Source organism: Staurois parvus, unplaced genomic scaffold (assembly GCF_062004578.1).
Source record: "Staurois parvus isolate SC_StPar_1 unplaced genomic scaffold, SC_StPar_1.0 ptg001036l, whole genome shotgun sequence".
In the NCBI taxonomy this organism is placed as follows: domain Eukaryota; kingdom Metazoa; phylum Chordata; class Amphibia; order Anura; family Ranidae; genus Staurois; species Staurois parvus.
The window spans coordinates 467,543-482,500 of record NW_028318832.1 but is presented as its reverse complement, the minus strand read 5'-3'; the positions used below and the strand labels follow the sequence as shown (position 1 = coordinate 482,500).

Genomic DNA, 14,958 nt, shown 5'->3' with positions numbered 1-14,958 from the left:
TTATATGGCGCCAACAGTTTGCTCAGCGCTGTACATTATAATGGGAGACAGTACAGTAACAATACAATACATGAGGGGTTCGAGGGCCCTGCTCCTTGGTTAGTGAGTTCCAGAGGATGGGGGAAGCCCTGGAGAAGTCCTGGAGACAGACATGGGAGGAGGAGACCATTGAACTAGAGAGTAGGAGGTCTGGTGAGGGGCGGAGAGTGAGTTTTGGGTGGTAGATGGATATTAGGACGGTGATGTAGTTTTGGGCAGTTTTATGAATAGCTTTGTACGTCAATGTTAATAATTTGAATTTTATGCGTTGGGCAATCGGAAGCCAGTAGAAGGATTAGCAGAGGGGGTGGCAGATACAGAGTGGTTAGTAAGATGGATGAGTCTGGCCGCAGAATTCAGGATAGACTGAAGCGGGGATAACCTGTGTTGAGGTAGGCCGGTGAGGAGGGAGTTACAGTACTCATGTCGTGATATAATAAGGGAGTGAATGAGTTGCTTTGTAGTTTCTAGAGTTAGGAATGGGCGTATTTTGGAGATGTTGCGGAGGTGAAGTCTGCATCAATTTGTCAGCGATTGGATCTGGGGCTGGAAAGACAGATTGCAGTCTAGAATGACACTAAGTACTCTGGTTTGCAGGGTGGGGCTGATGGTGGTGTTGTTGGTCGTGATGGAGAGGTCAGGGGGGGCGTGGGCTGGGGAGAAAACTAGGAGCACGGTTTTGGCAAGGTTTAATTTGTGGAAGTGGAGTGACATCCAGTCTGATATGTCGTTCAGAAGGCTAGTGATTCAGGTGGAGACTGAAGGGGTGAGGTGAGGGGTAGAGAGATAGATTTGAGTGTCATTGGAATAGAGATGGTAGTTGAAGCCGTGGGAGTGTATCAGTTGATCAAGGGAGGAGGTGTAGATGGAGAAGAGAAGGGGCCCGAGGACAGAACCTTGGGGGACGCAAACAGAGAGGGGGAGTGAGGGGGAGGTGGCAGCATTATAGGTAACACTGAAGGAACATTGTGATAGATAGGAAGAGAGCCAGGAGAAAGCGGAGTCTCTGAGGCCAAAAGAGTATAGTTTTTTTTGTTTTTTTTTCTAGGAGGGGGTGGTCAACCGTGTCAAAAGCCGTAGAGAGGTCGAGGAGTAGTGGCCATTGGCCTTGGCGGTTAGCAGGTCTGGTGAGTTTGAGTAGGGCGGTTTCGGTGGAGTGTAAGGAAGGGAAGCCAGATTGTAGGGGATCAAGGAGGTTGTTGGCGGTGAGGTGGGAGCTAAATGGCAGTAGGAAGATGGGTCTAAGGTTGTTTAGGTCAGCGGAATCCAGGGAGGGTTTTTTTTTAAGTGTGGGAGTGATGTGCACGTGCTTCAGAAGGGAGGGGAATGTGCCAGTAGAGAGGGAGAGATTAAAGATGTGAGTAAAGGAGCATAGGATGGAGGAGGAGGGTGATCGTAGGAGTTGTGTGAGGACAGGGTCAAGGGGGCAAGTGGTAAGGCGAGCTTCAGAGAAGACCTTAGTGACCTCTTCAGTGGCAGCAGGGTCCACGGAGTGGAATGTTGAGGGGGTTTTAGCGTGAGGAATGTTGGGCGGGGTGTAGGTCTGGACAGTGGTGAGGTTGAATTAGAGGAATGTTGAGGGGGTTTTTGTGTGAGGGATGCTAGGTGAGGCAGAAGTCTGAGCAGTGGTGATGTCCCTGCGAATTGCGTCGATCTTGCTTTGGAAGTGGTTAGCAATCTCGTGGGCGGTGAGTGAGGTACTGGGTGGAGGTGGGGGCAGAGACAGCAGAGAGTTGAAAGTGGAGAAGAGCCAGCAAAGACTGGAGGAGAGAGTATTGATGAAGGTTACAAAGTAGGCTTGCTTGGCAGCGTGGAGGGAGGAGGTATAGGTGAGGAAGGCAGATTTATATCGAGTGAACGCTTGCTGGGATCTGGTTTTGCACCATAGTCGCTCTAGCGCACAACTGCGTTGCTTGAGATTTTTGGTATGGTCATTATGCCAGGGTTGAAGTGGTCGGGGTCTAATGTTTTGTGTGGTTAGGGTACTAAGGAGTCAAGAGCGGCTGGCAGCGAGTTGTTATAGACAGTGGTGGCCAGGTCAGGGCAGGACAGGGGAAGGATACTGTCATAAAGTTGGTCAGCTGCAGAGTGGAAGGGGGCAGGGTTCAGGTTGCAGAGGTTTCAGCTTGTGATGGTTTGACGTTTGGAGGGGTAGGTGTAAGAGGACGAGGAGACAGAGAAGGTGATGAGGTTGTGGTCAGAGAAGGGAAAAAGGGGTGTTAGTGAGGTTGTGGGGGTGCAGAGATGACAGAAAACAAGGTCCAGGGTGTTCCCATCGGAGTGGGTGGTGGACTGTATGCACTGTGCAAGTGTAAAAGAAGAGGTTAGGTGGAGGAGTTGGGATGCAATGCAAAGCGTTGGATGCTGTGGTGTAAAGCACACCGCCACTGGACTCTAGAGCAGTGGAGACATGTTTTCTGGGAATGACCAAACACGCTTCTCTGTCTGGCAATCCGATGGACTGGATTTGGCGGTTGCCAGGAGAACGATACTTGCCTGACTGCATTGTGCCAAGTTTAAAGTTTTGGTGGAGGGGGGATTATGGTGTGGGGTTGTTTTTCAGTGGTGGGATTGGCCCCCTAGTTCCAGTGAAGGGAACTCTTAAGATAACATTTTTGACAATTTCATGTTCACAACTTTGTGGGAAGAGTTTGGGGATGGCCCCTTCCTGTTCCAACATGACTGCCCACCAGTGCACAAAGCAAGGTCCATAAAGACATGGAGGAGCCAGTTTTGGGGTGGAGGAACTTGACTGTCCTGCACAGAGTCCTGACCTCACCCCATAGAACACCTTTGAGATGAATTAGAGAGGAAACTGCGAGCCAGGCCTCCTCCCCCGACATCAGTGCCTGACCTGACAAATGTGCTTCTGGAAGAATGGTCCAACCTTCCCATAGACACCCTCCTAAACCTTGTGGACGGCCAGCAAAGAGCTGCAAAGGGCGGGGCCAACTCAATATTGAACCCTACGGACTAAGACTGTGAGGCCATTAAAGATCATGTGCGTGGAAAGGCAGGTGGCCTGATACCTTTGGCAATATATTGTGTGTGTATGTATATATTGGAACAATATATATTACAGAGTGTGTATGAATCCTGATGTATAGACGGCGTGTACTCACCTCTGCTGTAGCCATCGTCAGCTTGGAGCCGATGCCTTTACCTGCCGGAGACAAGAAGGGTCAGTATAGGGAGGAGACGCACCATGCTCATATTTATCTATAGGAGAGGAAGGCAGCTATAATGATACCACTATCAGTGCTGCACACAGGGCCCGGGGAGAAGAGGGGCCCATGGTGTAATCTTGAAATTAATGTAATATCGATTCACACAGCATCTCTGTAATCCCATGACCATTTCCTATCCAGGTCCGTCCTGACTTCCACTAGTGGTTATCCAGATACCAGACAGTGCATTCAGCATCCCTGCTAAAACAATGGCGGATTTTCAGGAACAGATCATTAATTGGCTTGCAATGATTACTAGGAGATGCCCATAAAAGGAGACAGCCAATTTGACTCCAGCTGATGGGGCGGAGGGACAGAAGTGTTTGTTCATGCGTCACAGAGTCAGGCAGCAAAAAAAGGAAACAAGTAAAATGGAGTGTTTTTCAAATGGAACTTTAGACCTTCTGTTTCACCATTGGGAGCATAGGCATCAGCATTGTGAATACTGGGCCCCTCCCCCACCCTTGAATCATCACTAAGAGGGTAAATCCAATACTGGAGATATATAAAAAAAAAAAAAAAAAAAAAAAAGGAAGGGAAAAACAAAAAAAATGAGAAAGAAAGAAAGAGAGAAGGGAAAAACAAGAAAGAGAGAGAGCGAGAGAGAGGGGGGGGCAAGAAAGAGAGAGGGGGGGCAAGAAAGAGAGAGGGGGGGCAAGAAAGAGAGAGGGGGGGGCTGAGAGAGAAACCGAGAGAGAAACCGAGAGAGAGAGAGGGGGGGGGGGAGAGGGGGTGGGGGAAAATCGAGAGAGATCGAGAGAGAGATTGAGAGGAAGAGAGAGAGAGAGAGGGGGGTCGAGAGGGAGGGGGGAATCGAGAGGGGGAGAGAGAGAGAGAGAGAGAGAGAGAGAGAGAGAGGGAGAGGAGAGATCAAGAGAGATCGAGAGAGAGGGAGAGAGAGAGGGGGGGGAGAGAGAGAGGGGGGGGGAGAGAGAGGGGGGGGAGAGAGAGAGAGGGGGGGGAGAGAGAGAGAGGGGGGGGAGAGAGAGAGAGGGGGGGGGAGAGAGAGAGAGGGGGGGGAGAGAGAGAGAGAGGGGGGGGAGAGAGAGGGGGGGAAGAGAGAGAGGGGGGGAAGAGAGAGAGGGGGGGAAGAGAGAGGGGGGGGAAGAGAGAGGGGGGGGGAAGAGAGAGGGGGGGGGGAAGAGAGAGGGGGGGGAAGAGAGAGGGGGGGGGGAAGAGAGAGGGGGGGGGAAGAGAGAGGGGGGGGGGAAGAGAGAGGGGGGGGGGGAAGAGAGAGGGGGGGGGAAGAGAGAGGGGGGGAAGAGAGAGGGGGGGAAGAGAGAGAGAGGGGGGGGAAGAGAGAGAGAGAGGGGGGGAAGAGAGAGAGAGAGGGGGGGAAGAGAGAGGGGGAAAGAGAGAGAGGGGGGGGAAGAGAGAGAGAGGGGGGAAGAGAGAGAGAGGGGGGAAGAGAGAGAGAGGGGGGAAGAGAGAGAGAGGGGGGAAGAGAGAGAGAGGGGGGAAGAGAGAGAGAGGGGGGGGAAGAGAGAGAGGGGGGGGGAAGAGAGAGAGAGGGGGGGGGGAAGAGAGAGAGGGGGGGGGGAAGAGAGAGAGAGGGGGGGGAAGAGAGAGAGAGGGGGGGGGAAGAGAGAGAGGGGGGGGAGAGAGAGAGGGGGGGGAAGAGAGAGAGAGAGGGGGAAGAGAGAGAGGGGGGGGGAGAGAGAGGGGGAGAGAGAGAGGGGGGAGAGAGAGGGGGGGAAGAGAGAGAGAGAGGGGGGGAAGAGAGAGGGGGAAAGAGAGAGAGGGGGGGGAAGAGAGAGAGAGGGGGGAGAGAGAGAGAGGGGGGAGAGAGAGAGAGGGGGGAAGAGAGAGAGAGGGGGGAAGAGAGAGAGAGGGGGGGAAGAGAGAGAGAGGGGGGGAAGAGAGAGAGAGGGGGGGGAAGAGAGAGAGGGGGGGGGAGAGAGAGAGAGGGGGGGGGGGAAGAGAGAGAGAGGGGGGGGAAGGAGAGAGAGAGAGGGGGGGAGAGAGAGAGGGGGGGAAGAGAGAGAGAGAGGGGGAGAGAGAGAGGGGGGAGAGAGAGAGAGGGGGAGAGAGAGAGGGGGAGAGAGAGAGGGGAGAGAGAGGGGGGGGAGAGAGAGAGAGAGAGGGGGAAAGAGAGAGAGAGAGAGGGGGGGAGAGGGGGGGGAGAGAGAAGAAAGAAATCCTTGCCTACCATGTACTTTTACCCCCTTCCTGCCCCTGTACTGGTGACAACTCAAAGAGAAAAAAAAAAAAAAAAAAAAAAGGATTTCCTAACCATCACTTTATGTCCCAGAGGATGTGGTCCCCAGGCAAACAGAGGGTGAATCTCAACCAACCATTCTATGACAAATAAACCTCAGAGGTTCCAATATAAAAACACTTTTAAGTATTCCTTCAAACCTCTAATGTACAGAAATGTCCCAGAGGAGGAAAATATTGAACTTATGGGACCAGTCCATCTACTATTTTTACATTACACTAGGACATCATATATTGTGGTGACTGTGGGACGTATATCTGGGCGAGTGATCATGTGATCTGGTTGGTTCTCCTCTCCCCATCGTAGATACGGTATACTCCACCTCTGTACTGCGGCATGACATAGATGTTCCCCAGGTACAGTGATCGCCCCCTAAATGCAGTGTAGACGTAGTGGGATAGGGTGTAACCCACCAGCCGCGGCCCTGAAAACATAAGAATAGGATAGGAATGAACCAGTCTAGAGTTCGTAGCCTGTGAATTGGAGAAAAGAAAAAAAAAAGGAAGACAGAAATTGACAGGCTGAGTATTTTTGGCAAAAAAGGCTTTGTAAAAAATAATAATACATATTATTAAAACTACTTTTTTTTATCTTTGGTAGAAGAGACTTTGTGTCCATTATTGGTGGTATGAACACCCCCCTGTTCCGTTCCCTGTAGAACATTACAACCTAAAGAAAGTTTTACCTCAAAACATCAAACTCAATGCAAGTCTATGGGACTCAAACTTATAAATTCAAAACGTGCCCATTGTGAAGGCTTATATGCAAGGTATTGGCCATAAAAAGTGGTATGGCGACTCAGGTACTGTCCTGAGGGACATGAATCAATGACATTTTTTTTCTCCAAAAAGTACCCTTTTTCATTGCTTAACCTCTTCACGCCTAAAGGGTAAAACAAATCTAAATGCCTAAGCACAATTTTGGAATTTGATATGTGTTAGTAAAACCGTCCATATCACCACAACCACTTCGTACACCCAGATGAATTATACTGCGTTTTTTTTCAGGACAAATTAGGATTTCAATTGGTGGTAAAATGGTAATGGATATCTCCTGATTTTTTTTTATCAAAAAGGAAAACTGGCCCAAAATAGTAAAACAAAAATAAAAATAATATCTTTTATTTAGCTGTGTGCTTCTTGTTACTACCATAACCTACCACCAAAAAACAACCCAAAATACATTTTCTAGCTCTTGACGATCGCAGTGATACCATAGATGTGCATGATATTTGTTGTTTGTACCCGGAGTACAGCCCAGAAGCAATAGTTCTCATTTTGTTTTTTTACCTAAAACACGCTGACACAATTTTTTTTTTAGTCCTGACCTTTGACCCTGACCCAAACAATAACCCTGGCACTGAACTAGATCAAACCTTGATCTAGGTATTTTTTTAAATATTTATTTATCTTTTTTTTTTTTACAAACTTTTTTTTTTCTCTCTTTGCCAGGAGTTAGAGAGATCTAATGTATCTCTCTTCACCATTCATAGAGAGAAAAAAAAAAAAAAAAAAACAAGGGGTCCAGTCTGTACAGTGACTGATCACTGTGATAGAGAATCAGAGGCTATCACAGCGATCATGTGACCCAGAATAGGGAGTCTCAGGTCCAGATCATTAGAACGGGACCCGGGGCTCTCAGTGACACTGCGGTCTTTGTGCTGGGAGCGTGCCGTGTGGTGCTCTCCCAGCACAAAGACAGGTATGCAAATATGTAGCCTCACAGAAAAAAGCCCGGTTCCGTGAGTCCGCATAGTTGTGTGACGTCGGTATCAAGGGGTTAAAGTAAAAAAAAGAAAAAAAACAATTAATTTGAAAAATTCCTTTAACTATAATGCCTGGGGGGGGGGGGGGTCCTATTAAATTACTTGCAAAGTTGTACATCTGTACAACATATAGAACCTGCTGCAGCAGGACTAACATTTAAAAAAAAAAAAAACACCTCTCTAGGTCTCATAGGAAGGTTAGGAAAAAAAATATTTTAAAAAAAAGTGTGGGGGGGGGTTCCCCCTAAGAGCCATACCAGGCCCTTGATCCGAGCAGGCCAGGGATGGGTAGGGGGGAAACAAACGAGGTCCCCCACTACCCGGGGCCTTACCAGGCCATATGTCCTTGGCATAGGGACGGAGTCCCCATGCCAATGAGGACAAGTGCCTTTTCCCCACAACCCTGGCTGGTGGTTGTGGGGGGGGGGGGAGATGCGGGGCTATGGGACGGAGAACAGAGGCGAGATGCGGGGCTATGGGACGGAGAACAGAGGCGAGGTGCTGGGCTATGGGATGGAGAACAGAGGCGAGACGTGGGGCTATGGGATGGAGAACAGAGGTGAGACGTGGGGCTATGGGATGGAGAACAGAGGTGAGACGTGGGGCTATGGGATGGAGAACAGAGGTGAGACGTGGGGCTATGGGATGGAGAACAGAGGTGAGACGTGGGGCTATGGGATGGAGAACAGAGGTGAGACGTGGGGCTATGGGATGGAGAACAGAGGCGAGACGCTGGGCTATGGGATGGAGAACAGAGGCGAGGTGCTGGGCTATGGGATGGAGAACAGAGGTGAGGCGAGGTGAGGGGCAATGAGATGGAGAACAGAGGTGAGGTGAGGGGCAATGAGATGGAGAACAGAGGTGAGGGGAGGAGCTATGGGAAGGACAGAGGTGAGGGGAGGAGCTATGGGAAGAACAGAGGTGAGGGGAGGAGCTATGGGAAGAACAGAGGTGAGGGGAGGAGCTATGGGAAGAACAGAGGTGAGGGGAGGGGCTATGGTATGGAGAACAGAGGTGAGGGGAGGGGCTATGGTATGGAGAACAGAGGTGAGGGGAGGGGCTATGGTATGGAGAACAGAGGTGAGGGGAGGGGAGGAGCTATGGGATGGAGAACAGAGGTGAGGGGAGGAGCTATGGGATGAAGAACAGAGGTGAGGGGAGGAGCTATGGGATGAAGAACAGAGGTGATACAGGTTCATTCTTGCATTAATTACAAATCTATATTGTGCTGCTTGTATTAGAGTGAAATAATAGACTGATAATGCCCCCTAATGCTGCATTTCTCATAGCCGATACAAAGTTGCTCTCTGGTTGGATTTCCTTTGGATTCATTGATGTTCTTCCTTCAATATGTTTATATGAATGCAACTTTGTATCAGTTATGGGAATTCTTCTTCTGGACAGAGAAATGATGGGATAGCTGCCCTCTGCTGGACACAAGTGTATATTGTACTTCCCCAGATTTTCATGGTGGTAATAATAATGCCAACACAGAGCTCCTCCCACAATGGGGAGATTTCCCTGCGGTAGTTGGTGTCTCTGCCCCTCCCACATTGGGGAGATTTACCCCTCCTGATACCTTCTGCTCTTTTCTGCTCATCTTCTTCCTCGACCACCAGGCAGCGGAATAGAGGGGAGGGCTCCTCGAAGCCGTCACGACGCAGCCCTGTGGAAAGAAAAAAAAAAAACAAAACACAAAAACCCCAAACAAACAGAGATTGGTAAATATGGATGCCAGCGACTATTTAGCCTGAACAGAAAGTACAGGGGAGTGCAGAGGTGGCTCTTTAATGAGGCGGACGCCTAAGGCTTTGCGCTCACAGGGGCCCTGCGGCCTCCTAATCTACCTATCACAGTACAAGGGTGGACTGGGCCTCTCTGCTTCCAGTAAAGAGGCTGTGCTGCTTCTACCTCGTAATGGGCCCTGCCCCCGCGTAATGAGCCCTGCCCCCTTCCCATAATGTGCCCTTTTCTTGTGTAATGGGCCCTGCTTCCCTCTGATGTAGTGTGCCCTCCTGAGCTCCTGTACCCCTTCCTGCTGCCCCCCCCCCCCCCCCCAACACACACACACATTGTGTATCTCAGGTTGGACCCAGAATGGAGCATCTCTGCAGAAGAAAGCACACATGTCACATGAAATCGGTACGTATTCAGATGTATTCTTTTATTCTCAACATCTTGCTGATCCCACCGATGTTCTGTGAGCTGCAGATGTGAACATTATTTCAGGGATTACCCGAGAAATTTTTGCCAGGGGTTCCTCGAAGGTAAACGGATTGAGAAACACCAGTCTAACATTACCCCAGCTTTGGGGGCCAGGGACCTGAACACTGCTGTGCTCGGGCCGCATTAAGAGCCCCGTCACTAAGCTTGGGTGTAACCCTTCTGCAGCTCCACCTGCCAGCCAATGAGGAGTGACATTGCATTCATACTCGTCACCCTTCCCATCCACAGGACAGTGATATCAGTGCTGGGCCTAACAAGGAGGGGCGCTCCACAGGACAGTGATATCAGTGCTGGGCCTAACAAGGAGGGGCTCTCCACAGGACAGGATTATCAGTGCTGAACCTACAAGGTTCACAAAGGCCTGGGGGCAAGGCCTCACAAAGCCTAGAGCCGCCTCTGCAGGAGTGGTGCTCATGTATACAATCCACCATTGGGGTCACATATAGGGATAGGGGGTAACAAGGAAGTAGGCCTCACAAAGCTTAGAGCCGCCTCTGCAGGAGTGGTGCTCATGTATACAATCCACCATTGGGGTCACATATAGGGATAGGGGGTGACAAGGAAGTAGGCCTCATCTATCAAATACATACATAAATACTACGTAACTGCTGCTATAAACATTCTGGGTCAAACCCGAATCCTGGGACCTTTTTAAGTAGCCAAAACAAGCAAGCTAGGAATATTTTCTGACCATGTGGGAAAGTATGGCAAAGGTCGCCCTGCACCTTGTTTGTTGTTCGGTTATAATGTGCCGTGCCATACTTGGTCATTTATTCCAAACTGGATCCGGTGATGAGCTGCTAACATCTAACAATGATGGCCAACCATGTGTGTGTCTCCTACACAGTATACATAACCATTGTAGAAGAGCAACTGTTGGCCAGCCCTCCCCTGTACAGGCCCATGCACGTGTATGATGTGAGGAAACATTTACTTTGTTCACCATAAGAGTGTGGTCTGACTGACATTCCACGACAGGTGGTACAGGGGGCAGAAGGTACAGGGATAGGGAAGTACAGGGATAGGGTGGTACAGGGGGCAGAAAGTACTGGGATAGGGTGGTACAAGGAAAAGGAACAGGGACAGGGCGGTACATGAGGCAGAAGGTAGAGGCAATAGGGTGGTAAATGAGGCAGAAGGTACACAGGGCGGTACATGGGGCATAAGGCTCAGGGAGGTACATGAGGTAGAAGGTACAGGCAATAGGGAAATACATGAGGCAGAAGGTACAAGGATAGGGTGGTACATAGGGCAGAAGGTACAGGGATAGGACAATACAGGGATAGGGTGGTACAGGGAGCAGAAGGCATTAGGATAGGGTGGTACAAGGAAAAGGAACAGGGATAGGGCAGTAGGCACAGGGACAGGGCGGAACATGGGGCAGAAAGTACAGGCAATATGGCGGTACATGGGGCAGAAGGTACAGGCAATAGGACGGTGCATGGGGCAGAAGGTACAGGGACAGGGCGGTACATGGGGAAGAAGGTACAGGGACAGGGCGGTACATGGGGCAAAAGGAACAAGCAATATGGTGGTGCATGGGGCAGAAGGTACAGGCAATAGGGCGTTGCATGGGGCAGAAGGTACAAGGACAGGGCAGTACATGGGGCAGAAGGTACAGGCAATATGGTGGTACAGGGGGCAGAAGGTAAAGGGAGTGGGTGACAAAGGTAGAAGGTACAGAGATTGGGTGGTACATGGTGCAGAAGGTACAGGGATAGGACGGTACATGGGGCAGAAGGTACAGGGAGTGGGTGGTACAGGTAGAAGGTACAGAGATCGGGTGGTACAAGTAAAAATGTACACTACAGCACTTATTTCCTGGATGCAAAGTCATATCCAGGATAAACATGACCCAACCCCCTCCTCCCAATTCTCCCAAAAATGTTAAACTGATTACAGCTCATTGGATCACTGATTATTCCAAATATCTGCAGAACCCCCCCCCCTTCCCCCCAAAGTTATATTTAGGAGAAAAAAAAAATGTTCCTCCCTCTCCATGTACCCTAAACTGGGCGTCACCAATACTGAGACAGCAGCCCCGCCTACCTTCTGCCGTATTCATCATCTCATCCGACATCTTCTGATATTCTGCCAATTCCTGCAAAACACAGACACTCAGTACAGCACCCCCTACTGGATACACTGATCACTACTACTGAGAATGACACCCGGCATCCGGGACAGAAGTGGGACTGTGCAGAGTCCATACATACAGAATAGGGACAGATACTGAGAATGACACCCGGCGTCCGGGACAGGAGAAGTGGAACTGTGCAGAGTCCATACATACAGAATGGGGACAGATACCGAGAATGACACCCGGCGTCCGGGACAGGAGAAGTGGAACTGTTCAAGTCCAGACTCAGGCTTGTGAAAGAGAGATAGGCTGAGCCTAGGCACAGGGTCTTCTGGAGAAGGGAGAGTCCCATCACAGGGATGGTGGGAACCCCTCATCATGGGCACAGCAGGTGTACAGACCTGGGAACTTAGCACAGGGATGGTGGGAACCCCTCATAATGGGCACAGTGGGTGTACAGATCCCAGAACCCAGTACAGAGTCCATGAGAGATAGACGTGAATGTCAACACCTTACAGTGCTGTGAGGGGGGGGGGGGGAGACTGTTGGGGGGGGGGGGGTCACCTGCTACCATCATTTCACCTTTATCATCCGTAATATCTCCTCGCAGTCCCCCGGCTCCGCCGCTCGCACCCTGTATCCGGCCATGGTGTCGCTCACATACAGGCACACTCTGTGACCCCTCTCCTCTGACATGCAAGCCTCAGCACCTTATCTGGTCAGAGTCCACCCAGACTGCAGGAGAGTCTCACTCCTCCTGTCACATTCCTGGGTCTGATGACCTGGTGGAGATTTAACCCCTTGTCGGCAGTCACCTGATCTGAGATCACATCATAGATAGCATTGTGGAAGAGGAAAGAGTGTATCCAGGGATCTGATCTCAGCCCCTCCCCCTGGTGAAGAATTTAACCTCTTGTTGGCAATTTACTGCTGAAAAACCCACAAGAGTAACATAGTGGCTGCAGATTCCTTTCATCTCTACCAGACCCTTACCCTAGATGTTCATGGGGCTCCCCGCAAAAATCCACATCAGACCCTTACCCTAGATATTCATGGGGTTCCCCGCAAAAATCCACATCAGACCCTTACCCTAGATGTTCATGGGGTTCCCTGCAAAAATCCACACCAGACCCTTACCCTAGATGTTCATGGGGCTCCCCGCAAAAATCCACATCAGACCCTTACCCTAGATGTTCATGGGGCTCCCCGCAAAAATCCACATCAGACCCTTACCCTAGATGTTCATGGGGTTCCCTGCAAAAATCCACACCAGACCCTTACCCTAGATGTTCATGGGGCTCCCCGCAAAAATACACATCAGACCCTTACCCTAAATGTTCATGGGGTTCCCCGCAAAAATCCACATCAGACCCTTACCCTAGATATTCATGGGGTTCCCCGCAAAAATCCACACCAGAATCTTACCCTAGATATTCATGGGGTTCCCCGCACATCCCACACCAGACCCCTACCCTAAATGTTCATGGGGTTCCCTGCAAAAACGCACACCAAACCCCTACCCTAGATGTTCATAGGGTTTCCCGCAAATCCCACACCAGACCCTTACCCTAGATGTTCATGGAGTTCCTTGCAAAAATCCACACCAGACCCCTACCCTAGATGTTCATGGAGTTCCTTGCAAAAATCCACACCAGACCCCTACCCTAGATGTTCATGGGGTTCCCAGCAAAAATCCACACCAAACCCCTACCCTAGATGTTCATGGGGTTCCCTACAAAAATCACCAGAATTTTATTTGAGCATGTTACCTTACAGCCTGGAAAAAGGAGAGGGGAGCATGTGCCCCTCTGAACCATGCCAGGCCACATACCCTCAATATGGAGAGTACCTTTGTCTCTATTTTAATTAAGAGGGCCTCTTCCCACAACCCTGGCTTTGTGGTTGTGGGGGTCTGCTAACAGGGAGCTAATCGGAACCTGGAAACCCCCTTTAACATGAAGAGGACCTCAGATATCACCTGCCAATGAGAATATAAATAAGGACAGATGCAATTTTTGAGGTGCCATATTGTACATCCATCATCACTGTGAATAAATATGACATGAATGTACAGATTTGAGTAGATAAGATGTGACCTGTAGAGAATATGACAATGTAAATTTAGTTCAGTCCTTGTCATTAAAGAAATATTCAGTCACTCAGAGACAGATGGTCATCAATTAGCTCATCAATTAGCAACTGAAAAGCCTAGCTTCCTCTGGAAGTGGCACCTGGGGGCTAATAAGATTTTGTCACCTTCTGGGGAAACCAGTTGGAAGGAAACGGCTGTAGACAGGTTGTCTAGCTGACATTGGGAGCTGTAAAAGAATATACATACATCAAAGGAAATGTTTCATCTCTCATAAAAGCTAAAATATTAGTTGCAGAGATATGAAAATACTTCCCTCTGATAGGGCACTCTGTGGGTCACATCAACATATAAAAAAACGTATTTGTGACTTAGGAAGAAGGCCAGGAAAATGCAGTAAATGGTTATGTGGTGCTGGATCACGACAATAAAACAGTGATTGGTAGACGCTATTCTAGAAGGATTTGAGTGATTTGCATGTCCATAGTGTATGGAGCGTTGATCCTATTTCTCCACAATCGCCCACCGAAACACCAAAAGACAAAAACCCGCTGACACACGTCTGTTCCCGTCACTGCAATACTGTCAAATGACAGGTTCTGTGAACGACTCTTCCCAGAACTATCTGAGACTCCTGGCCAAGTGCAGTGTGAATGACCCTCTCTCCACCACCACTCCCAGAGATCCTCCTCAGTGCCATGACCTATATGTATGGTCTCCACTCCAATTCCCAATTGCACCGCAAAAGCCCAAAGTAACAAGAAGTGGTGTGCGTGATCCCTCCCGGGAGAGTACTTAACCAGAGGCCCCGCCTCAACAACATTGAATTATTATTTACAAACACAACTCTTTTTATTTATCTTTACTTTCTAAAGGGATCACTTTGATGGGGTGACATGGATGACCATTGGACACGCAGGCAATCTATCTGCAGTTTCCTGCGATTTATGTTCCTGTGATGGACGCTGTAGTAGAGGGGAGTTTGGATCTCATAAGACTTTCCTGTACTTTAAACTCATGCAAAACAAATTGCACACCAATTTTGTGGAAAACGATCAGACTTTTCTGCGAGGTTCGGTTGGAGCTCTTCCAGTCCCATCTCCTTCTGGTCAACCAAAGGCACCATTTTGTGGCTTTCAAACTTCGACCAAAAATGGAATTGAAAGTACAACCTCTCTTCAATGGCAATGTGTGTGTGGCCAGCTTTGGGGCCCATTCATGAGGATCTGCAGGTCGAGGAGCATTGAGTAATATGAGGACCAGGCTCCCATCCTGGACACTGCGGCCAAAGTCATGACTGCAGGGCTGTCATTG

General features: G+C 49.7%; 1 protein-coding gene across 1 annotated transcript in view; it reads right to left on the bottom strand.

Moving 5' to 3' along the window:
* LOC149441023 (thialysine N-epsilon-acetyltransferase-like) overlaps nt 1-12,341 on the bottom strand; it is a 16,721-nt gene extending 4,380 nt beyond the window's left edge. The window contains exons 1-5 of the mRNA XM_089657861.1: nt 12,138-12,341; nt 11,525-11,576; nt 8,829-8,915; nt 5,807-5,908; nt 3,162-3,202 (exon numbers count right to left, since the gene is read on the bottom strand). Coding sequence (XP_089513987.1) covers nt 3,162-3,202; nt 5,807-5,908; nt 8,829-8,915; nt 11,525-11,576; nt 12,138-12,251 — 396 coding nt within the window. The 5' untranslated portion in view covers nt 12,252-12,341. The remainder of the gene's footprint in view (nt 1-3,161; nt 3,203-5,806; nt 5,909-8,828; nt 8,916-11,524; nt 11,577-12,137) is intronic.
* Between the last annotated feature and the right edge of the window lie 2,617 nt (nt 12,342-14,958).